This window comes from Dendrobates tinctorius, unplaced genomic scaffold, assembly GCF_039654945.1.
Source record: "Dendrobates tinctorius isolate UK_male_01 unplaced genomic scaffold, ASM3965494v1 ptg000122l, whole genome shotgun sequence".
NCBI lineage: Eukaryota > Metazoa > Chordata > Amphibia > Anura > Dendrobatidae > Dendrobates > Dendrobates tinctorius.
Window position 1 is genome coordinate 5,927,271 of NW_027361790.1, and position 26,279 is coordinate 5,953,549.

At 42.5% G+C, this 26,279-nt stretch overlaps 1 protein-coding gene across 3 annotated transcripts in view; it reads right to left on the bottom strand.

Annotated features, from left to right (window-relative positions):
- The window catches only part of SLC16A7 (solute carrier family 16 member 7), a 210,254-nt gene that overhangs the window by 39,952 nt on the left and 144,023 nt on the right, over positions 1 to 26,279 (bottom strand). For all 3 annotated transcript variants that reach the window (XM_073541523.1, XM_073541524.1, XM_073541525.1), the window contains exon 2: positions 16,002 to 16,234. In XM_073541523.1, coding sequence (XP_073397624.1) covers positions 16,002 to 16,215 — 214 coding nt within the window. In that variant the 5' untranslated portion in view covers positions 16,216 to 16,234. The remainder of the gene's footprint in view (positions 1 to 16,001; positions 16,235 to 26,279) is intronic.

The window sequence follows — 26,279 nt, forward strand, 5'->3', positions numbered from 1 at the left end:
TGCAAAAACACTATTCGATTCCGATTGTATTTGGAACTGAATCCGAACAAATTAGCTCATCTCTACTGTCCATTATACCAGGCTACTTAGCAATTGCGATGTGCCATCAACTATTTGCACTCACAGCCACAAGAGGGAGTGATTAGGCTGTTCATGTTAGTTTAGTCTGTGAATTACAAGTGGATGGAATGCCTGACAGGCATATACAACATAGTACATGTCCTAAATAGGGTTAGAACAGACAAGATGTCATCAGATTTTGTATGATGTTGTATGTAGAGGTGTAGCGGAGGTGGGAGGAGACAGGCAGCACACGTCAACTGTCTACTGTGGATTGAGCGCATGAGGAGTGCACCATCCACCACTTTCAGATAAAGCAAAAAGATGATTGTTGTGGCTGCAGGCCAATAAATGTACATTTACATATGTAAGTGTATATGTTTAGTGTATATATGTTAGTATTTATAGGGAGTTTATTATATGGGATGCATTGTAACAGAATGGTTGTATTAATGTGTAATGTAATGTCAATGGAGCACTTTTTGAAATAGGGATAAACTGCCCGCACTAAACTTTGCATATTCAAGCGTATCTCTCTTTAATGTGTAGTGAAAAGTTTAGACAGTGTAGAAAGCCTCACTGTTAGCAGATTTGTATTGTATGCCTTAGCACACACTTATAAATCGTTGATTTGAAGTTTTCCTAACCATTCTGACATAGTTAAAATCCAGATAAAAGGTGGAAAAGCGCAATAGGGTCTTATCCAATGAAAAAAGGTGGAAACAATGGGCAATTATGCTCACCTTTATAGGGTTATGTGAAACACAACCACTACACGTATATAAATTCCAGCTGCTGCAGCCTCAAGGGAGTTTTACATGAAAATTGCCACAGGCGATGGAATTATCCTGCGCTGCTGGATAAATGACAAGCTACGATGAAGAATGAATGGTTGGTTTATTGTCAACGCTTTCCAGAGTCACTCTGAGTCCTTCTTCAGGACTACCTTCTTTTATGGTCGTCCTGAAGAAGGAGTCGGAGTGACTCTGAAATGCATTGATAATAAACCAACCATTCATTCTTCATCGTAGCTTGTCATCTATCCAGCAGTGCAGGATAATTCAGTCAACAGTGGCAATTTTCATACTTAAAAACCAGACATATGATCGGGTGCCTATATGTTTCTATGATCCAGAGAATGGAAGTCGGCATAGGGTCAGAGGTATGCTTCTTAGTTTTTACATTGTACTGTAAAATGTCTTGTAAATAATCATTATCATGTTTTTATTATTATTATTATTATTATTTATTTATATAGCGCCATTGATTCCATGGTGCAGTACATGAGAGTTTTTCAACTTCAATATATAAATACACACACACATATAATGTAGGAGGCTAAGGAGGAGCAGGGGGCACCAAAAAAATCATCTCCCAGTCTGTAGTGAAACCTAGCCTCACCTCTGTTACGTCATGTGCAGACCAGACAAGAAGTTTTTTTTATAAAACCTCATAATCAATAGATGAAAGGATTAATAATGCCTTCTTGTTCCATTGTCTCATACAGGACGTTAATGTAAACCTTCCGATGCCTTATGGAGAAGCTTTCGTTCACAAGCAATGATAATGAGCCTGCATCTATTTCTCACACTTCTTGGCAGCAAGCAGCTCAACACTTGTGCTATCTATCACTGACAGCATATACAAGAGGGACATCCAGGCTTACATGGCCAGCTGGAGCACGGCTAGGAAAAATAAAAGCTTAATTGTACAGAGCACTGACACATGAATGAAATAAACTTTAGGAGGGACTTATGAGATGATGTTGACAGTAAAAGCTCCAGGGCAAACTTTAAAAGTAATTTTGTGTAAACACAAAAAAAATATACTAATACTCCTCCTGACAGAATGTAGTACAAAATACCGTAAATTGTAAAGTAGTATTGGAGCTAACAGACTGCTTCATCAAACTACCTATATTACCAATATAAATCTTTTGCCTAAAGCTTTATTCCAAAGTACTGTATGTTCAAAAGGATTATTAATGGGAACCTGTCAGTGCAGCTCCGCATAAGAAATTAGTGGTATGTCTATGTAAGTGTAAGTCCCCCAATGAAATGACACCTGTTTAGTAAGAAAAATTTCAGTCATGAGAAATCTAGTGTTGAAATCATATGCAAAAAAGGCTGGAAATGCAATTGGGACGTGTCACTGCTGGAAAAAACAGGACAAGTGTATTGACATCTCTCCCAACGAACTTCTTGCCTAATTGCGTATTGCTTCTTTGATAGATTTCTCATAAATGGTATAATAAATATCCCAAAAAATTGTATTTTTGTATTTTTATTAGAGTCTAGAGATGAGCAAACCTTTCAAGGTTCAGTTCTTCAAACATACCCGAACCCCATTCAATGGGAGGCAAAACCAAAGGCATAGAGAACACCTTCAGGGGGGCAAAAAGCTGCCAAAACAGCTCAAATTAGGGGCAGACACCAGGGAAAAGTGACATCAATTGATCTAGAGCATAGATAGTATAATTGACCAGCATTTCTAGCTTAAATATTGATCAGTAACAGGTGGATAAGTGACAGGTGTAGGCCTGGTGCTCTGAGAGCCTTGACAAATTCAGGCAACACATATGAAGGAGACTAAATTTGGAATTCAAATATTTCCAAAAATTAGGGGCAGACACCAGAAAAAATAGCAGGTATCTGTAAAAATTTTAGAATGGCACAACAGCAGTCAGCCATGGGCCATGCATGAATTACAATATCAGTGTTTGGGTCAGCATTTACAGCTTTGAATTTAAGTTTAAATTAAGATGAGGTGGGTGAGGGTCCAGTGTAAGCCTGCTGTGCTGGGAGCCCTGATACCTCATGCAACAGCTCAAACTCCTTTTTTGCTCAGTCACACTCAGGTGTCACAAATATCAGCTTGGTAGATCACAAATGTTAACAAAATGTAAAGATAGTTACACAGGTAGTTGACTGTTCAATTCACCCAGAGAAGAAATTTTAGAATGGCACAGCAACAGTCAGCCATGTGCCATGCATGAGGTATCAGGGTTTGAGTCAGCATTTACAGCTTTGAATTTAAGTTTAAATTAAGATGAAGTAGGTGAGGAACTGATGTAAGCCTACTGTGGTGGGAGCCCTGATACCTCATGCAACATCTCTAACTGCTTTTCTGCTGAGCCACACTCAGGTGGCACAAATATCAGTTTTGTAGACTATTATTGTTTAAATATTTAAGCATAGTAACACTGGTAGTTGACTGAAAGTAAGTGTAGGCCTGCCGGCCTTGGAGCCCTACTGCTAGAGGCAACACACATGAAGGAGACCCAAATTGGAGTCCAAACATTTCCAAAAATTAGGGGCAGACACCACTAAAGTGGCATCAATTTTCCCAGATTAGAAATAGTATAATACCGCTTCCACTACAGGCAACCCACCAGATGGAGACCCAACTTAGAGTCCCCACATTCAAAACTTTATTGCCACACATCACTAAAGTGGCATAAATTTAAACAGAGTAAAAATAGTATAATTGCATAGCATTTTGACAGCTTCTGTTACTGGACATGCTACTCAACTCCCTTTCTTTGCAGCCGCACAACTGTATTATTATTATTTATTGTTATAGCACCAATTATTCTATGGTGTTTTACATGTAAGAAGGGGTATACATAATAAAAACAAGTACAATAATCTCACACAATACAAGTAACTGACTAGTACAGGAGGAGAGAGGACCCTATGAGGACTCACAGTCTACAAGGGATGGGCGAGGATTAGTGCCGAGCGAGTATACTTGTTGCTCGGGTTTTCCCGAGCATGCTTGAGTGTCCTCTGAGTATTCTGGCATGCTCGGAGATTTAGTTTGTGTCGATGCATCTGCATGATTTACGGCTGCTAGACAGCCTGAATACATGTGGGGATTGCCTAACAAACAGGCATTCCTCACATGTATTCAGCCTGTGCAGCAGCCACAAATCATGAGGAGAGATATGGTGGACGATGGCTACTGTAGGTTGTAGGCTAGTCGGAAGAGGTGGTTCTTCAGGTTCCTTTTGAAGGTTTCCATTGTAGTCGAGTGTATGTTATGTTGGAGTATAGAGTTCCAGAGTAGAGGGGATGAACGGGAGAACTCTTGTATGCAATTGCGGGAAGAGGAGATAAGAGGGGAGTAGAGAAGGAGATCTTATGAGGATCAGAGGCTGTGTGCTGGTAAGTACCGGGAGACTAGGTCACAAATGTAAGGAATAGATAGGTTGTGGATGGCTTTGTATGTCATGGTTAGGGTTTTGAACTGGAGTCTCTGGGTAATGGGGAGCCAGTGACAGTATTAACAGAGGAGAGGCCGGGGAACAGCAGGGGGACTGGTGGATTAGTCGGGCAGCAAAGTTTAGGATAGATTGGAGGGATGCAAGACTGTTTGAAGGGATGCCTTAAAGTAGGAGGTTGCAGTAGTCGAGGCATGAGTGCATGGACTACAGTTTTTGCAGATTCTTGATTAAGGAATGTACGGATCCGGGAAATATTTTTGAGTTGTAAACTGCAGGAAGTAGAAAAGGCATGGATATGTGTTTTTTAAGGAGAGATCAGAGTCCAGGGTTACCCCAAGGCAACAAACTTGTGGAAGGCCCTCATCTACACCTTGCAGATGAGGGTCAGAGAGCATGTGCTACAGTGAATGGCAAGTGCTGCATCAAATGGTCTCTCCTCTTCCTCCACCTTAAAACCACATACAGTACAGTCCTCAGGGGTGGCATTCCAATTACCTTTGGTTTCCCATATGTCATAACTCTCCAACCATTCAACTGACTGTGAGGAATCACAGATGGGTGAGTCTGCAGAGCTGTTCACACATTCTATTCATTGGGCATCAGAGGTCTGCTCCAAAGATTCACAGACTCAAGAGGAGGAAAGCATCTGCATCGATGCCCAAAATTTTTTTCAGCTGGATCAATGTTGGGCCAAGCAGAATGCAGACCCTTGTCACCAGATGTTAACCCCTGAGAGTAGAGGTGATTCTGATGAAACTTAGATACCTGAGACCCATGCGGACTTTACTGTGCTGTTAGTGCAGGAAGAGGAGGAGGGTGACTCTCAGGGCGAGTAGTGGGACAACAGGAAGGATGAGGTTGTAGAGCCCACTTGGTGTGAGCCTAGAGGCACACAGTTGAGTAGCTCAGCAGAGGAGGCAGAAGAGGAAGGTTAACATCTGACACTCTAGAGTGATAGTGTGTATTCAGCTCGAGTCTTTTCACCATTGCGTCCCATCAGCTATTTCACTCTCTTGTTGGACACAAACTTTCAAATAAGATTATACAGTCATTTTGAGATAATCTTCAAAAGTAATAACACTAGCATCATCAGGTCTAAGCAATATATTTAAAGTGGTTGTTATAATAATAATCTTTATTTATATAGCGCCAACATATTCCGCAGCGCTTTACAGTTTAACAGTTTCAAAACACAAGTCATAAGTAACAACGTTAACAATACAGTAATTAAAGTAAAATAAGACGACCCTGCCCGTGAGAGCTTACAATCTACAATGAGGTGGTGGAGATACAAAGTACAGGTGTGTATTTACAATGATGTATTTACAATGATGGCCCAGCCATCTTGAGAGGGTCGGGGACAGAGATAGTGAATGGGCTACATACTCACAATTGCACATAAAATGACTTTGATTAGTGAACTTGATAGGCTGCTCTGAATAGATGTGTTTTGAGAGAGCGCCTAAAACTGTGCAAATTGTGGATAGTCCTAATTTCTTGGGGTAGAGCATTCCAGAGGATTGGTGCAGCGCGGTTGAAGTCTTGGAGTCGGGAGTGGGAGGTGCAGATTAGTGCAGAGGTTAGTCAAAAGTCTTTTGCAGAGCGCAGTGGTCGGCTTGGCCGATAGACAGAAATGAGGGAGGAGATGTAGGGGAGTGCCGCACTGTGGAGAGCTTTGTGGGTTAAAACCATTGGCCTCAAGGACACCGTTCTCTCCTGGTTCTCCTCCTATCTCTCTGACCGCTCCTTTACTGTATCTTTTGCTGGCTCCTCCTCCTCTCATCTTCCCCTTACTGTTGGGGTTCCTCAAGGATCAGTCCTAGGCCCCCTCCTCTTCTCTTTGTATACTGCCCCTATTGGTCAAGCAATCAGTAGATTTGGTTTCCAGTACCATCTCTATGCTGATGACACCCAATTATACGCTTCTTCTCCTGACATCACGCCAGCCTTTCTAGAAAACACCGGCGATTGTCTAAACGCTGTGTCTAACATCTTGTCCTCACTATATCTGAAACTGAACCTGTCAAAGACTGAACTCCTTGTGTTTCCTCCCGCTACTAATGTACCTATACCCGACATTGCCATTTCCGTGTGTGGTTTCACTATTACTCCCCAGCAACATGCCCGCTGTCTTGGGGTCATACTTGACTCCGAGCTTTCCTTTGTCCCTCACATACGATCACTGGCTCGCTCTTGTTATCTGCACCTCAAATACATTTCTAGAATTCGACCTTTTCTTACTTTTGACTCCGCAAAAACTCTGACTGTTTCTCTTATTCATTCTCGTCTCGACCATTGTAACACCCTTCTAATCGGTCTCCCTCTTACCAAGCTCTCCCCCCTCCAATCTGTCTTGAATGCTGCTGCCAGGATCATATTCCTCATCAATCGTTACATAGATGCCTCTACCTTGTGCCAGTCATTACACTGGCTACCCATCCACTCCAGAATCCAGTACAAACTTATTACCCTCACCCACAAAGATCTTCATGGCTCAGCACCACCCTACATCTCCTCCCTTGTTTCAGTATACCATCCAACCCACGCCCTCCGCTCTGCTGATGACCTGAGGTTAGCATCCTCAATAATCAGAACCTCCCACTCCCATCTCCAAGACTATACATGTGCTGCGCCAATTCTTTGGAATGCACTTCCCAGGTTAATGATTAGTCCCCAATCCCCACAATTTTAAGCGTGCCCTGAAAACGCATTTATTCAGTCTGGCCTTCCGCCTCAACACATTAACCTAATCTATCCCTATGTGGCACAGCCAAAAGTTTTTACCGTAACCAGGTTCCCCGCATCATGTTCCCACATGCTTTATGCATCCATTAGCCCTCTGCATTTGTACTGTTACACACTTAACATTATGGCTGGTCCATACAATCAGGGCAACTGCTACCACCCACCTTTCGTGTCTCCCCTTTTTTCCTCATAGACTGTAAGCTTGCGAGCAGGGCTCTCATTCCTCTTGGTATCTGTTATGATCTATGTGATTATTGTTATGCTGTAATGTCTATTGTCTGTACAAGTCCCCTCTGAAATGTAAAGTGCTGCGGAATATGTCGGCGCTATAGAAATAAAATTTATTATTATTATTATTATTATTATTATATTATTATTATATAGTTACCATTTACACTGCTTGCTAACATTGAATGGAGATACATGCAGGCTGGTGCAGATCAGAAGTTGAATAATATGGTTACCATTCACACTGCTTGCTAACATTGTTATAACTTGTCTTGTTATCACCTATCCATGGAATATACTTGACAGTTTCATAGAGAATCAATAGAGCAGTGGCTCACACGTGCAATCATTGTTTCTCTTAAATTGAACACTTCAGAGCTCCATTCTCTATTAGATGAGACCTTCAAAATAGGACGTGCCTTTTTTGTTTGAAAGATTCCCAAAAATTGGATAATCGTAAGAGATCTTGTTGCAGGGACTCTGTATGATCACATTAATTTGTAAGGGCTCATTCAGATGAGCATGTTAAACATTTTATGCTGTCTGTAAGCAAAATGGCTAGCATATAGACAGCACAAGGACCAATGCAAGACAATGTGTTAGTTCACTTTAATGGTTTTTTAAATGCACCTATGGTAGTAACATGCACTTCTCTGATCCATTTTGAAGATTAGACACTCTAAGATTGACACTCTTTAAGATGCACCAATTCTGGCACTTAGCATCGCTCTTCCCAGTTGCCCTGTAGCTGTGGCAAGTGGGGTGATATTTTGGGGGGTTGAGGTCCCCTTTGTCACCTGCCATCTAGATTTAGCAGCGCTGGACCCGTTGTGGGACTAATGGTTTAAGAGCATCTCTGCGGAAAGGGGAGGAATACAATGAGACTGTGGGGTTAATAAAGGAGGCGTCTTATTGATGCCTCTCCATTACTAACCTTGGGGCTTGATGTCACCTGACAATACAAAGATGACATCAACTCTAGCACTCGGCTATATTCTACACTAGTGTAACTCCGGCCTTATACTCATCTCTGGAGCCACTCTCACCCAAAATAATCTCACTCAAGAGAAAGTGGCCCATTTGCAGCCACTCATTGGATGTAGGGCTCATGTGACATAACAATGTCATGCAAGCCTCGGAGACTCATTAACAACGTTACTGGAACAGCGCTGGCACCAGAGATGAGTATAAGGTGTTTTCACTCTACATGGGGGAATATTGCAATTGAGAAAGGATTATAAAATATAAAATGATTACCAAAATTGTCAGGTTCAAGCGTCTTACGGGAACTTCTTTTTTCTATGCAGGATTATTTTGTTATAGTTATAATTCCACATAATACAATATAATTAAAGGGATTGTCTGTTCCAAATCGATAAGTCTGAAGTCACTCTGTGTGAGTGCAGATGTAACAACCCTGCTGGCATCACTGCATGGCCTCCCATCCCCCGCACACCAACTTACTTTCTGCTTCAAGCCATGCTGTGAATTCTGTCTGTTGCTAGCTCTGTGCCTCTGCTCTCCATGTTTCCAGACTGTGTGTATAGGGGGGCGGCGCCTGAACTCTCTGGTTCTTATGCAGTCAGGGTGCACCTGGGTAATCTGTCCCTTACCAATCACCTAGAGCCCTTGACTATTTAGTTTCGCCACACCCACTGACCTTTGCCTGTGCAATGTCTATACTCAGTTAGTATCTTGCTGCTGAGGAAGCCAGGCCCTGTTCTGTGTATATCCTTCTCTGTAGGAATACTCTGTCTCGCTTTGTACCTTGTCCGCCTGCCAGGAGGCAGAATATCCTGGCCCTTGAGTCTTGTTCCCAGTACCTTGTCTGTACTCTGTCTGCCTGCCAGGAGGCAGAATATCCTGGTCCTTGTGTCTTTGTCCCTGTGTCTCTGTCTGAACTCAGTCTTACCTCTGTCTGTCTGTCAGTCTCCTTGTTTGTGGTTCCATCTCTGCTGTGTCTTTCCTTGTGTCCTCGCAGCTTTATCTGTGCATCTGCACCCTCGCAGCTTTATCTGTGCATCTGCACCCTCGCAGCTTTATCTGTGCATCTGCACCCTCGCAGCTTTATCTGTGCATCTGCACCCTCGCAGCTTTATCTGTGCATCTGCACCCTCGCAGCTTTATCTGTGCATCTGCACCCTCGCAGCTTTATCTGTGCATCTGCACCCTCGCAGCTTTATCTGTGCATCTGCACTCTAGCCGCTCTGTCTGCACGGCTCCCCAGCCGCTCTGTCTGCACGGCTCCCTAGCCGCTCTGTCTGCACGGCTCCCTAGCCGCTCTGTCTGCACGGCTCCCTAGCCGCTCTGTCTGCACGGCTCCCTAGCCTCTCTGCCTGCTCCGCACTCCTGCGGCTCTGCCTACCTGCACCTCCTGTGTGAACAGGTCCAAACCTGTTCCTTCATATTCCACTCCTTCCTGCCTAAATCCATACCTGCACCTCCTGTGTGAACAGGTCCAGATCCTGTTCCAGCATACACCACTCCCTCCTGCCTACACCTGCTGTGTGAACAGGTCCCTACCTGCTCCTTCTCATACCACGCCAATCTGTCCTGTGTCTCCAAGCCGTGCCCGCCTGTCCTGTGTCTCCAAGCCGTGCCCGCCTGACCTGTGTCTCCAAGCCGTGCCCGCCTGTCCTGTGTCTCCAAGCCGTGCCCGCCTGTCCTGTGTCTCCAAGCCGTGCCCGCCTGTCCTGTGTCTCCAAGCCGTGCCCGCCTGTCCTGTGTCTCCAAGCCGTGCCCGCCTGCCCTGTGTCTCAGCCGTGCCTGTCGTGTCTACCTGCCTGCCTGTCTAACCTCTGTCAAAGTGACTTGTCCCCGAGTGGGACCAGCAGCCACAGCCAGACACCACCCTGGAGTGGCACCCGACAGCTATCTGCCACACAAGCCTGACCTCACCATCAGAGGCTCCAGTGAAGACCGAGGTAGCTGTTGTAGTCACGCCCCTTCCAGGGTAGTCTAGTTTGTGGCACAGTGGGGCCACAACCCCCCGGTTCGCGCCATTCAGCCATGGCGCGAGCGTGACAGCAGATTTATGAATCCCCCCAGTGCACGCACTGTGATCTGTGGGGACTTGCCGGTTTCTGACCCAGGACCGGAGGGCATGTATAAGTTATACATACTCCCGGCCAGTCGGTGTGGCCTCACTTCAATATACTTGTATGGAGAGAGGCCACACCCACTAGACGGGCCTTGACCCAGAGTATGTACAAGTGTATAAGGCATATGTAAGGAAGGGGGTGGCGGAGAACTTCATTGCTTCCCCTCTCTCCTATGTGCTGGTATCGTGCACTGTATGCGGTACCCAGATGGTGTACCTGTATGTTAACATATTAATGATCTGCTGTTGTTCGTTAATGTGTAATGCTATGCACCACTTATGCCCTAATGTTATCCCCTTATGTTTTACACTGTTAAATATGCTGTGTCTGCCATGTATGGCTGTTGTGCTGTGTTTGTTATGCACATTCTAGAGGCAGGGACAGAAGGGGTTAATTTAGGCGGCTGAGCCAACAGCCCCTAGTGAAGAGGAAGCTGAGGCTTCCTGGAGAGAGCCCAGTTAGGACTTCCTGAGGCAGGTTGTCGGTCCCCATCTGGGACAGAAGGGACCCTCATCTGGGAGAATGTGTGTCCCCGTCTGGGACGGAATCAACCCCCGGCTGGGTAGAACATAGGCTGCCAGAACTGTCGGGCACTGGGACTGGATGTGTGCCCCATTAGAGACTTTCAGCTCTGGAGAGCTTACTGGGTGTTTTGGACTCTGCTGCTGCAGCTGTTGCTGTCCCTAGGGACAGAACAGAAATTATATGTTTCTTGTCTATTTCTACATTCTCCTTATTAAAATACAAGTTGCCACTGTTGAGCCCCATACAGTGTGAAATGTGGTTCATCCGGAGGATGTCGTCCCATCATGCAGAACAACTGCAGAACTGAGGTAACCCACTGTGACCCAAGGCTGGTATCAGAGCAGTTTATTCATGTGCAAGGGCCCGGGGTGTGGACTGAAGGTGCCTTAGTGACATCACTCGTGACTACCACCCCATGCCACCTTGTTACATATACATACTCTACAATCCTGGGTCAGAAACTGGTGAATCCCGGCAGCGCACAGTGAATGTGATGGGGGGATTCATAAGTTTGCAGTCACGCAGACTGCAGACTTATTGATTTGGCCCTGACAACCTCTTTAAGGTCATTTAAAGCTAGAGGATAACCTAGGGGACTAGCTTTCTTTAAATCAAAAATTGTAAGATTATTAGTATGGTCATTTGTATAGTCACATTGGTAAATAAATGGATGCCATTGGTCGCAACTAGAAGATCTAAGTTCCCCTCATTAGGAGTGAGGATCATCCTGGTACTCTGAGCATAACTTAAGTTTTAAGTTTTTAAGCCCCAATGCTAAATCTCTAGCAGAGACACAAACTATCACAGCTCTATAAAAATATTGATCTTTCCATATAAAATGACTTTTTGGGGCCCCCTAGGCTCCAAGGCAGAGCTGGGGCTACAATCTCTGCATCCACTATTTGTATCATCCTTGATTGTGCCGTACTAAAAGTAATGGCACTAAGTTGCTTGTGAAAAGTCTGGGTCAGAGGACAACAGGGGGTGGACATTGGACTTCATGCCCATGCCCTTACAATCATCTTTAATATCCATTGAGATCTATGAGCTCTAGGTAGTGCTCACTGCAAGGTTTCCCTACAGATTACAGCTAATCTCCACGAGTCCCAGTAGAAGAGACTGGGTGGTCAGCCTATTGTCAAGGGATAACACATACATTTTACAATAAAGTTTTTAACAGCACAGAAATGTAAATATATGTGCAAACAACATCTTTTCAGGTGGATGAACCCAACAAAGTGGAAACCGCTTCAGGAAAGGCTGGGTTTTTCTGTCATTTTTTGTTGACGTTTTCATAAGCATTATTTGGGGGTCTTTTGAGTGTTTCTTGTAACATTTTTGGTCACTATGCATTCCTTCCTTCTTTAAGTTAATTAAGCTTAAAAAATAAAACATTCTTTTTTTTTTAAGTGAAAACTCTCACAAAACACTCCAAACGACACCCAAAGCATCTTCTTTTTAGCCTTTCCAATGACTTGTATTGTAAGTGTAGAGCATCTTCCAAACAGAAAACACTTGAAGAATGGTAAGCTCACTACTTGCCCTCTTTGGAAAAATAAAGTGGTTAAAACATGCTGAAACGCCTGAATGTACAATGGAAAACCATTTTTTCTTCTTTTTTTTTTTTTACATACGAATTAATATGCTCATTCTTTTAAGCATTTTCTGGTCTAATTTTCACATGCTTTTTAGAGCGGACCCACTCTGAATCCAACTGAAAAAACAGCTGTGCGAGCATTTCCTAAAACGGCCCTCATTATTGCTAGTATTTTATATGGATGCAATGCCTAAACTGTTACAGGAAGGTACAATCTCCTGTTACTCCTCAGGCTGCAGAAAGAATGAACAATATCTATAACAAACTGACTTGGCATATATGTCTATACTGTCTGCACAAACCATGTGTAATTCCTGTTACCAGAAATTCAAATAATGTTCCTTCTACCTATACATATGGTTATCCCCCTGTAAGGATTTATGAAAATGTACTTATACAAGAGAACTGTTACATAAATTTAGTTATATATGTCGGCAACACAATTCAGCACTTCCCATAAATTACACTCACTGGTAGACGATAGGTCATGTAGGAAGTAAAAATTACATAGGATCACTTAATCCTAAGTGTAGTATCACTCATTGCGCAAGCAGGTATGATACTAGTATGGACTAACTGAAGTTGAAATAACTCCCCAAAATTTGCCACTATCACCCTATAAAGGGAATCTGTCACCCTTTTGAGCTTTTTGAGTTATTAATATGGGCATACAAAACGGCTGAAATTAGTCATGCCTGTATGCCTCATGGATGATGCCTTCTTTAGTAAAAATCATCTTTTATAGCTTCAGTCTTCCAGGCTATGGGGTGTAGGCTGGCCCGAAAGAAAAGACTGCATCCGGTCTTCATTGTACAAGATTTTTCCTCCCCTTCTCTTCAGATTTCCCTTTGACGCCATGTGCTTGGACAGAAATCCGTGCCTGCGCATTTTGCCTGCTGCCACACCTCTGCACTGTTCCGCCCTTCTGTGGCACTGTCTTCAATTTTGATGTACGCAGGTTACGTAGAGTCACTGTAGCTTCTGGTCCCAGTGATCTCCAGCGCACAGTAAAAGTGAATCCGTCACAGTGCAGAGGAGCAACGTCAGGCAGAATGCGCAGGCGTGGTATTTCTGGCCGCGCACATGATGTCACAGGGAGTGTCACTGAATGACAGTAGCAGAATGACAGGTAGTTGGCATGGCCTCACATGTCAAAATGCATTAAGGACAAATGGAGGAATTTTATATCTAGGGGGGTTCAGCCATCCATACTGTAAACCTGACGAAATGCTGCACTGCTAACTGGTGAGCGTCAATCCCAATAAGGCAGGGGCTACATGACCACTTTGACAGGGACACAGGTCACATAGTCTAAGATTACAATTTGCCGCCACTATTTGGTAGCGCAATTCAGGTAAATGTTATCTCATTGAGGCTTCTTGGGTTCTGCAACCACAGCGAGTAAGTTTGCAAAAGTTGGACCCAGTCAAATTTTTTGTAACCTGCATGTCGCGGTTTTGGTATCCTATTCCCTTGCATTATGCTATGATGTCACAGTAGCACAAGTGATCTTTGGTCATGTGATTTGTGTACTGGCGAGAGTGTCCTTGTAACTCCAGCCTTGTTGTGGGTCCACAGGAAGCACAAAATAGCCATTGTTTAGTGTGAAACAATAATCTATATTGATGGTCACCAGTAGTGCCACTGTATGACTCTTTTTTGTAAAGGCATTCCTGAATGTCCTACCCATACGCCAGAACCAAAATGTACTATACAAGCTAGCGCATTCATGTTAACAGCTGATGTTATGCAAATTATGGAAACAGAGGTTTCTTGACAAACATTGCATTACTCTGTGTTTTATTTACTTCCATGATTAAGCAATTGTCTCTTGGTAAAATGTTGTTTGGAAGGCATATACTGTATTATAATTCATGGATTCTATTGTGTTGTTCTTCTGCTTGCCTGAAATGGCTATCAATATGCACATCCACTGAGCAATGCTTCTTAGCAGCCTCTTTACACAATCTAATTCCTTGTGGTTGAGTTTAATATGATGTTGACACATCCGGCCATATAACCAGTTATAGTGTAAACTATCGGCCCAATGGTCCCTCAAGTAGTCGTATCAGCCGTTCTTCTGTGATCTTCGTGATTGTGGAATGGGTTCAGAATATTTAATATAATAAATTGTATTTCTTGTTTAAACAGAATGGTTATTGCAAATGTTATCCTTATAAAGAAATGGACTATTTGTTTCATCATTTCACTTAATCCTTTGTTCAGAAATGCAATATCAAACTTAAATCTCATTCTAAATGGCTGCATGAATATTATATTGCAAGGAACAGAATATTTCAACCATGTGACATAGTGTAATGCTGATTTTAACAGTTCCTAGAAGAGCTCATTTCCTTCCGTGAAGCTGGGAATAAAATGCATGTGATACAGATGTTCTTGCCTTTCGAGGTACCTAGTTTCTGGGCCAATAATGTAAATGTAAAACATTATCAGAAGCTCCTTAACATTCTGCTCTGCATAAAAGCTGCAGTGCCTGATGTACTCTAAACTTGTCCTTGAGATTACACGTCAGGTCAGGGATATGTGATATGCAGGAAGAAGTGCCTGCAGATCAACACCATAAATTCTCCGTGCGAATCTGAACTTATTATGAGTAGAGATGAGCGAACATGAACTGTAAAGACTATGGTTCGTACTGTACAGAGGTTGTCTGGTGCTGAACGTCAAACACTTACTTAACCTGGAAGTCAGTTTTACAATTTGGGAGAGAGAGACATTTTCCAGCTCCAAAGGTCAGGTCCCCTTCATTTCCATGGGGATTGGGTTCTAGTTCGGGTACAATTCTGATACCCAAAACGAACTTTGGATGAGATCAGCTATGCGCCTGAAAGGTTGTGGGCTCATCGACGAAGCCCACAGTAAATAGTGGGAAGCGGTCTTGGACATATATGTCCAAGGTCGTAAAGGGGTTAAACCAACAATCAGACCAATAAAATGGCCCAGGACATTTGAGCACGATCAGCGATATCCAGCAGGGGGGCCGATCGCTGCTGCGTGTCACATGTAACGAGATTGCCAGCGATCTCGCTATGTGAGATGGGGCTTAACATGGTGCCTATCCCAATCTGGACTTTACATTGTGCCTGAAAAGTAATCTAGTTATGTTAGAAAAACATCTCTAGTTATTTTTTTAAGTAAGCAGTCACATTAATTACCAGCCTCTTATATTTTGTTATAATACTATCTTTGCTCTCAGGTAGTATAACATGATTAAATTCATCCAACTAGAGTCTTATGGCATAGAAAAATATAATCAGACTGAGCTATATGAAACTCATACATTTGGATAAGCTTGGTGGTATAAAGGCTGTCTGAACTCAAGGGCAAAGAGACAAAAAGATCAAAAATGAATATAAATGAAAAATGAAATAACCCAGACCATAATTTAAATGAACGTTGGTAGCTAAAATGATTTTTTACACCTAAAATTAAATCAATTGATGTTGAATGATTTTGGCAAACTGCTCTTCTCATAAAAACAAAATATTGTCCAACGTACCTCCAGCATACATAACCGCCAGCATAATAGACGATATCCATGCAATCTCACTGTATGAAGTGTTGAATATCTCCTGGATTTCCTTGAAATATACTGTAATGGCTTTGGGAAATGCATATGAAAACCCGATAGAAATGAAAGATGCGAAAACTATTACCCATCCCCATCCTCCATCTGGAGGGGTATGTTGCAGCACCATTGGCATATCCGGCATTCTTTAAAGCAGAAATATTCTGAAAAAGAAGATTAACAAATTTAATTAGAATGACATGAAACAGCCTTTTATCTATATTAATTTAAGAAGAAGATAGAAAAGTTTGATCTCGTATTCAGGGTGTTGGTGGACATAGTGTCTGTACAAATGTGGATGATGTAAAGTCAGGAAAATAAAATGATGGCAGCGTGATGAATCATATTAATAAACACTATGAAACATTAGCAAAACTGTGCTATTTAATATTTAGCTTAAGGCTGTGTGCCCACGTAGCGTTTAAGCGTTTCTGCAGCGCTTTTAGAAAAGCGATTCAGCTGCAGAAACGCTTAAGAAAATCATCCAATTGATTTTTAATGAAAAACGCGACTAAAAACGCAGCATGTTCATTAATTTTGCGGAATCGCACGCGATTCCTCAGACTGTCAATTATATGGACAAAAAACCTTAGGAAAACGCATGCAAAAACGCTTGGCAAACGCTTACAAAAGCGTGTCAAAAAACGCATGCGTTTTCCCGGGAGCAGAGTGTGAGATTCTGCTCAGGTTTATTCTGCTTCAGAATCGCTACGTGGGCACATAGCCTAAAAAGTAGACAGTAGTGATGAGCGTGAATACTCATTGCTCGGGTTTCCGCCGAGCATGCTCGGGTGTCTTCCGAGTATTTTGGCGAGCTCGGAGATGTAGTTTTCATCATCTCATCTGCATGATTTGCGACTTGTAGACAGGCTGAATACATATGGGAATTCCCTAACAAACAGGCATTCCACACATGTATTCAAGCTGTCTAGCAGCCGCAAATCATGCAGCTGAGATGACGAAAACTAAATCTCCGAGCACGCCAAAATACTCGGAGGACACCCGAGCATGCTTGGAAAAACCAGAGCAACGTGTATACTCACTCATCACTAGTAGACAGTTTATTCAATTCATTATAACCTCTGGAAAACTGTCCATCCCATGAAGGAGAGAAGAATTCCATAAAGGAAAAGTGTCATCAGTTTGAGGCTGATCAAACCGCACTACTATGAAATCCAGATAGTGTGCCTAATCACAGCACTAAGCTTCACCATGAAAACAATTACTGTATCACAGAGGCATATTCTGGTTTACAAATTTGATACTGCTTACACTACCTAGGCTAACTTTATACAATGATTTAGTTGGCTTACTCTGTGCCAGAAATTTGTGCCCAAATATAGGCTCATTTTTGGCACAAGGTATCACATAATAGACCATCCTTTTTTCCAAGAACTCACATCTTTCACATGAAGCCACACACCAATGTTGTGGAAACAATAGAAAGTGTCTAAAACACATAACAAATATGATGCATTGAATTCACAGTATTTCTTTTCAAAAATCAAACTAGAATTCTGGCACATTTAGGATTAGTAAATTTATACCCATGTCTTTTCATAAAGACAAGATAATGTAAGACAACCCAGTATAGGGAGGTTGTTCTTAGTAGAGATATGGTTGTATGTATTACAGTGAATAGCAGATGAATATCTATGAATGAGATTACTTATGTCCCCAAAATGGATTTTAACAGTATAAATTAGGCTTTTTCCCCATTGACAACAAGTTCTTGAACACAAACATAGCCTTTGCAATGACAATATGGCCTCAACACAGAATTATAACTAGTGATGGGTGAACTAGAACAGTAAAGCTTGTGGTCTGTACAGAACACCTACTGTTCAGGCTCGGACCATGAACAAGGACTTCTCCAAGAATTCCATGTTACTGTTAAGGTTCGGCACCCTGAACATCAGGTGTTTCCCACGTTGTGATTTGCTCGACATTATGAGAAACACCGCCGGCTCTGATTGGCAGTAAGATTATTATCGTCGGTCAGTGCGCCAGCAGTTGTGACTGGCGGTAAAAAGTTTACCTCCAGTCAAGGAGGCTTCATCTGATGTGAGTACTGCTCCCATCAGTCTACATCTGCTGCTGCTGATAACAGCGAGAGCAGGCATGGCTGATGGGAGTATTCAACAGCCTGTGCCTGAAATATAAATTTGCTGTGAGCTGGCCAATGAACTGGGGTGACCTCAGTGAGATCACTGCAAGAAAAAGTCTCCTGATGCAGCGCTGAGCTCAGTGAATTCACTGGCATTCACCGTAAAAAAATTTCTAATAGTGAACTGTAGTGAATTCACTGAGCTCAGCGCTGCACCGTGAGACTTTTTCTCATGGCGCTAGTGGTGGTCTCACTCAGGTAACTGCAATTTATTGGCCAGCTCACAGTGAAGTGAGCTGGAAATGTAGCCTCAGTGACCTATGGTAACCTTGATGAAGTCACTGCTAGTCACTGATGCTTCACTCGCAGCAGCTCATTCTCCTGTGGTTTTCAGTATGGATGGTTACATCTTGGCACAGACCAGGTTGAAAACCAATTATCCCAGCAAAGAGCAAACAGATGAATGGCATACTAGGGCACACAAATCACCACATTAGAAGAGAGTAATCGCGAAACGGCCGTTGTCCGGCACCTCCCTCCCCTAGCATTCCTCCACGTCCTGCATGTCCACACATTTGATGGAAATTATGTGAAATAAAGACTCACAGTTTTTCAGCTACATCGGTGAGTGCTGCATATTTCTTCTTTTTTTGCTTCACATTGAAAACCAATTATCGCAGACATGGATTATGATGTGGGACAGTATGTTGGACAGGTGAGGAATATTATTGTTTTTTATTCTTGTTTTTTTACAGGAGACCAGGGCTTCAATGGAATTGACAATATGTGAGTATAACTGTGTTTGTTATTTTTAAATACATTTTTAAAACAGTGTGTATTTTTATTTTAAATAAAGAACTTTATTGTGGGTGTTTTTTACTGACAATATGACAATGGGATTAGCTGTTGGGCTTGATGTCACCTGGAAATACAAAAGTGACATCAACCCTACAAATATGAACCCCATTTGCCACTGCCACAGGGCACATGGGAAGAGCCAGGCAAAGTGCCAGAATTGGTGCATTTAATAGATCTGCCTTTTCTGGGGTGGCTGCAGGCTGTTATTTTTAGGCTGGAGGGGCAATATCTATAGCACCTTAGCAGCCTGAGAGTCCCAGCCCCCAGCTGTCTTCTTTAGCATGGCTGGTTGTCAAAATAATATCTATCTTTGATAACCAGTCAAGATAAAGCTGACAGATGAGGATTGCAGTCTGCAGCTGTCAGTTTTGCTATGCTGGTTATCAAAAAAAAGACCCCCACGGAATTTTCTTTTAAATATATTTATTGTTGTGCAGTACAGGGACAACCACCAGAGGGCAAGGAAGGGAGGTAACAGGAGCTCACCTCAAGCGAAGACCTGTAGAGCTGAGCAAACACCGCTAAGAGGCAATAGAGAGGTCATACAAGCTAAGTCAGCAACAGCCAGGAATGCAGTGTCAGAGGGGAAGGCAGGAGCAAGGTCTGAAGCAGGCCAGAGGTCAAAAAGCCAGTCGGGAGCACGGGAACAAGAGGATGAGACGAAAGCACAGCCAGAAACACGCCAAAGGTCAGAGCCAGACAGAACAGTCCAAAACAGAAGCAGTATAATGCTCTCATTATGTGTATCCAGACCTCTTTTAATGTACCCCATAATCCTGTTTGCATTGGCAGTCGCTGCTTGGCACTGTCTGTTCCAGGTAAGTTTATCATTAACTAGGATCTCCTTCTCCATGTCAGATTTACCCAGTGGTTTCCCTCTCAGTGTGTAATCTTGATATTGATTCCTTATTCCCATGTGTATAACCTTACATTTATCATTGTTTCGGCCCACGTTTCCAACTTATCCAGATCCATCTGTAGCAGAATACTATCTTCTCTTGTATTAACTGCTTTACATAGTTTTGGAGTAGAATTGTATGACATGCATGATGTAAAAGCATGTTCACACTGGCCATGAAAGCAAGCAAAACAAAAGGAAAAAAAAAATGTGTGTATATACCCTAATGAAAATAAATAAGTGAAAAAGCAAGTGCATTAAATAACATAGGGTACTTGGTAAACACTGTTTTGATCAAAAAAGTATAAAGCTGTCCCACCACGGCAAGGTGTACCCATTTGAGACAGTAACTACACTAACAGTTAAAACAAGTACCCTATGTTATTTAATGCACTTGCTTTTTTACTTATTTATTTTCATTAGGGTATACAGTATACACACATTGTTTTTTTTCCTTTGGTTTTGTTTGCTTTCATGGCCAGTGTGAACATGCTTTTACATCATGCATGTCATTCAATTCTACTCCAGTTCAGTTTTTTTGGTTCTTCTTCAGCATTTTTGCATTCAGTACAAATAGGGTGTGGCCTCCTTTCTACTGAGCTGTATAGTTCACTTATAGTCCCTCTGAAGCTTGGTGTCCGTTTGGGACCCAGAGACTCTGCAACTATTCACACTAGGTAGGTTTTAACCGTTAGTGTAGTTACTGTCTCAAATGGGTACACCTTGCCGTGGTGGGACAGCTTTATACTTTTTTGATCAAAACAGTGTTTACCAAGTACCCCATGTTATTTAATGCACTTGCTTTTTCACTTATTTATTTTCATTATTTTCATTAGGGTATATACACACATTTTTTTTTTCCTTTGGTTTTGCTTGCTTTCATGGCCAGTGTGAACATGCTTTTACATCATGCATGTCATACAATTCTACTCCAAAACTATGTAAAGCAGTTAATACAAGAGAAGATAGTATTCTGCTACAGATGGATCTGGATAAGTTGGAAACGTGGGCCGAAACAATGATAAATGTAAGGTTATACACATGGGAATAAGGAATCAATATCAAGATTACACACTGAGAGGGAAACCACTGGGTAAATCTGACATGGAGAAGAAGATCCTAGTTAATGATAAACTTACCTTGAACAGCCAGTGCCAAACAGCGACTGCCAACGCAAACAGGATTATGGGGTACATTAAAAGAGGTCTGGATACACATAATGAGAGCATTATACTGCTTCTGTACAAATCCCTGGTTAGACTGCACATGAAGTACTGTGTACAGTTTTGGGCACCGGTGCTCAGGAAGGATATAATGGAACTAGAGCGAGTACAAAGGAGGGCAACAAAATTAATAAAGGGGATGAGGAAACTTCAATACCCAGAGAGATTAGTAAAATTAGGATTTTTTAGTCTAGAAAAAAGACGACTGAGGGACGACCTAATAACCATGTATAAATATATAAGAGGACAATACAAATATCTCTCCGAGAATCTGTTTATACCAAGGAATGTGATGGTCACAAGGGGGCACAAAACAGAAGAGAAAAAAGCAAAACCACTAGTAGGGATGCACACTACCAATGTATAATAAAAAGAGATGACTTTATTGATAACAACTTATTAAAAACATTAAAAAACACACAGTGAAAACCACATAGGCCCTGTGCACACCATAGGCATTACAATAGTCGTAGCAATAACAGCTCTATGAGAAAAAAAGGACCAAATACAAGCAGCTTTATGTGGCATAGTGGTCCACTTTTCCATGGGGGGTTTATTATGCAGCTCTTTCTTCAGTGACTATTTATGTCTGTTTGGAATCTCCTGCATATGAATTGCTAATTATATGATTGTATTTGATTAATATTTGCTCCTTTTTTCCTCATAGAGCTGTTATTGCTACTACTATTGTAATACCTACAGTGTGCACAGGGCCTATACGGTTTTCACTGTGTTTTTTAATGTTTTTCATAAGTTGTTATCAATCAAGTCAACTCTTCTTATTATACATTGGTAGTGTGCATCCCTACGAGTGGTCTTGCTTTTTTCTCTTCTGTTTTGGGCTCATGTTATTGACCACTGGTTTTCACCTCCACCCTTTATTCATTGAGGTATTAGCAGTGCACCAATTTATACATTTTACCCTGTGGTCACTTTCTGCATCTGGAGGAGAGAAGGTTTTTCCACCAGCATAGAAGTGGATTCTTTACTGTTAGGGCAGTGTGTTAGGCACTGGGTTCCTGCCTCTGCACAGGAGGAATCCCGACCCTTGGCTTCTGCAGTCTCCCATTCCTCTCCAGCTGCAGAGGAGCCTGCTCAGCAAAGACATTGTTCCTAGTGTCTTGCTCAGTCTAGCACTGTGGGTTTGGTTGCTGCTGCTGCTGCCACCCCTGGTCCAGCTATAGCAACGCATGCTGGTCAGCAGCGAGCTACTCCAGGGACTAAGTCCTCCTTTCGGTCTACTGAGCATGCCCGTGGAACGATCTCTCATTGGAGATCGGTGGTCACATGCTCAGGTCCTTCTCCAGCTCGGATTGGACCATCAGGAAGGTCCCGGAGGGACGCTGCTATAAAAGGTTCACATGGCTGCTTGGCCATGCGCTAGTATACAATGTGTTTGGTAGAGATGTGTGTGATGATGGATGCTTGTGAACCGCTGAATGACTCATTATGAAATCCTTCCCTTTGATACACATGTTATTAGGGTTAGAGTTCAGAGTCAGCGCCGAGTTGTGTGGCACTGCCTAGCGCCGCAGTGCTCGCAGCTCCTCACACCTGCTAGTGCCTGTGTGTGCCAATCTACCTAAGGCACCACGCTACCGCAGGTACTGCAGCATCCGTTAGTGTGGTGCCGTGCATGTCCTATGCACTTTCCAGGCCTGAGTTTAGGCAGGTTAGTGGTTTCCGCCAGAGCTGCGCTGTGCGGTAAGCAACGTTCAGTTGCACCCTGTGACTTCTAACAGGGCACAGCATCCTATAGGTGTCTGTTCAGGCATTGCGGTTGTGGTGCAGAGCACTAGTGTGACTAGAGGGACTCTAACCCAGTGTCTCAGGGGTAGAGTTCTGTGTCTATACACCAGTGCTCACATTGCCGAGCTCTGTGAGCATAAACAGGCTACGGCATTTGTATTTGGTGGTCGGGCGGCTCTGTGAGGTAACAGAATCTGCCTCTGTACACACTAGGTGTAGTTAAACTCATGTGTTCCTCTATTGTACCGCCATATAACGTCCGCCATTACCGAGCAGCAGTTACCATCTCTGCATGGTGGACCCCGGGCTGCGAACGCACCTTATACCTTCTTTATTATTTGGAGCGTTCCGCCAGCCCATAACACAGTGAGAATCTGAAATTCCTTGCCTGAGGAGTTGGTGATAGCGAACTCACTCGAGGGGTTCAAGAGAGGCCTGGATGTCTTCCCGGAGCATAACAATATTGTATTTTACAGTTATTAGGTTCTTTAGAAGGACGTAGATCTGGGGATTTATTCTGATTTAATATAGGCTGAACTGGATGGACAAATGTCTTTTTTCGGCCTTGCTAACTATGTTACTATGTTAATTTGATTTTTCATCAATTAATGCATCTCTATTTTGCCCTTAGCTTTTTACATGAACCTTTCCTAATGTCACGTTTATGAAAACATTCCATAACTGTAATGATAGTTAAAGGCAATAAACATTTCATTATACACTTATTACATATCCAAATCCATATATGTAAAAATAGATGTCACGAGTCATTCTCCTAATGTTGACAATAGCTAAAGTCACCCTGAAATTGCTGCTTTTCAGAGAAAATATACTTTGAAAAGCCTGTCAAGACCAAACTGGATGGCTAGTCCCTGATAGCTTTTATCCACTATGCGTTCTTAGACGGACATGACTTTCCCTGTACACACACAGTAAGTGAAACTTGTTGGTCTATGGGAGCAGGGTGAGGAGAAGCTCCTGGAGTCCTGACTTTTGGACTAATTATCCTAGAAGCCTAGGGCCCAGCCGACCCTTTAACGTATGTTTTCTATGAAAAACAGCATTTCAGAGTAGTTATATACAGTGGGTACGGAAAGTATTCAGACCCCTTTAAATTTTTCCCTCTTTGTTTCATTGCAGCCATTTGGTAAATTCAAAGATGTTCATTTTTTCCTCATTAATGTACACTCTGCACCCCATCTTGACTGTAAAAAAAGAAATGTAGAAATTTTTGCAAATTTATTAAAAAAAGAAACTGAAATATCACATGGTCATAAGTATTCAGACCCTTTGCTCAGCATTGAGTAGAAGCACCCTTTTGAGCTAGTACAGCCATGAGTCTTGTTGTGAATGATGCAACAAGTTTTTCACACCTGGATTTGGGGATCCTCTGCCATTCTTCCTTGCAGATCCTCTCCAGTTCCGTCAGGTTGGATGGTGAACGTTTGTTATTTTAGCTGTGTGCTTAGAATCAATGTCTTGTTGGAAGGTGAACCTTCGGCCAAGTCTGAGGTCCAGAGCACTCTGGAAGAGGTTTTCATCCAGGATATCTATGTACTTTCCACATTCATGTTTCCTTCAATTGCAACCAGTCATCCTGTCCCTGCAGTTGAACACCCCCCCCATAGCATGATGCTGCCACCACCATGTTTCACTGTTGGGATTGTATTGGGCAGGTGATGAGCAGTGCCTGGTTTTCTCCACACATACCGCTTAGAATTATCACCAAAAAGTTCTATCTTCATCTCATCAGACCAGAGAATCTTATTTGTCATAGTCTGGGAGTCCTTCATGTGTTTTTTTAGCAAACTCTATGCGGGCTTTCATATGTCTGGCACTGATGAAAGGCCTCCATCGGGCCACTCTGCCATAAACACCCAACTGGTGGAGGGCTGGAGGGATAGTTGACTTTGTAGAACTCTCTCCCATCTCCCTACTGCATCTGTGGAGCTCAGCCACAGTGATCCTGGGGTTTTCTTTACCTCTCTCACCAAGACTCTTCTACCACCATTGCTCAGTTTGGCTGGATGGCCAGGTCTAGGAAGACTTCTGGTGGTCCCAAACTTTTCCATTTAAGGATTATGGAGTCTCTTAGGAACTTTGAGTACTGCAGAAATACTTTTGTATCCTTGGCCAGATCTGTGCCTTGCCACAATTCTGTCTCTGAGCTCCTTGGCCAGTTCCTTAGACCTCATGATTCTCATTTGGTCTGACATGCACTATGAGCTGTGAGGTCTTATACAGACAGGTGTGTGCCTTTACAAATAAAGTCCTGTCAGTTTAATTAAACACAACTGGACTCACAAGGAAATGGACAGCATGTGACTTTAATATGAGTGTCTGATTAAAGCGTCTGAACACTTATGACCATGTGATATTTCAGTTTTACTTTTTTAATAAATTTGCAAAAATTTCTACATTTCTGTTTTTTTTTCAGTCAAGATGGGGTGCAGAGTGTACATTAATGAGAAAAAAATGAACTTTTTTGAATTTACCAAATGGCTGCAATGATACAAAGAATGAAAAATTTAAAGGGGTCTGAATACTTTCCATACCCACTGTATTTATTATGCTCTATTACCTAAAACCTACATATTACTTTAAAAACAATGTCATCACTGTCCCCTTTGAGACTCACAATCTAAATTCCTAACAATTGTTTCTGTGGAATGTGGTAGTAAACCTGTGTGGTGAGAAAATGTAAACTTCTTTCACATGTTATGGGTTAGATATGACCCCAGGACTGCATATCCACAAGGGAACAGTGCTAGCCACTGATCAGGAACAGCCTCCGTGCTGCTAGGATCACAACCAACATGCCGGCATTGGGTTTGGGCAGCATAAATCAGTTTTCAAGATCACGTTAAAGCCTTTTTTGTATAGATAGATAGTTATAAATAAATCTCTGTATGAAGGCTCTTGTTTTCGACAATATACTCAGGGGTGGACTGCAGCTGGTCTGAAAGTTTTACATATGCTGCAGTCACTGAATGTTTGTAGTGTGAGCAGCAAGATAAAAGCATCTGCTGAGATTTCCCATCAGGCCTGTAAGAACGCTGCAGAAAACAAATGATAATTTGTATAAGATTTGTTTTCAGTATGATGGGAACATTTATTACATTTATTTAGACTTCCCATATTTTAGACTGGAAAAAGAGACATCAGGGTGTTTCTTTAGACATTGGCTTCACTCTAGTATCAGCCATATTTATAGTGCTTTGAAAATCATGTAATCCGAACGCTGCTAACTTATTCTTCTTCTGCTTCTTCTTATTATTATTATTATTCAGTTAATTTTCCGCAATTAATGAGGCCCGAACCACTACACGCATAGACTCCGGTGAGGTGTCGTTTCGAACACAGAGTGGCCCCGC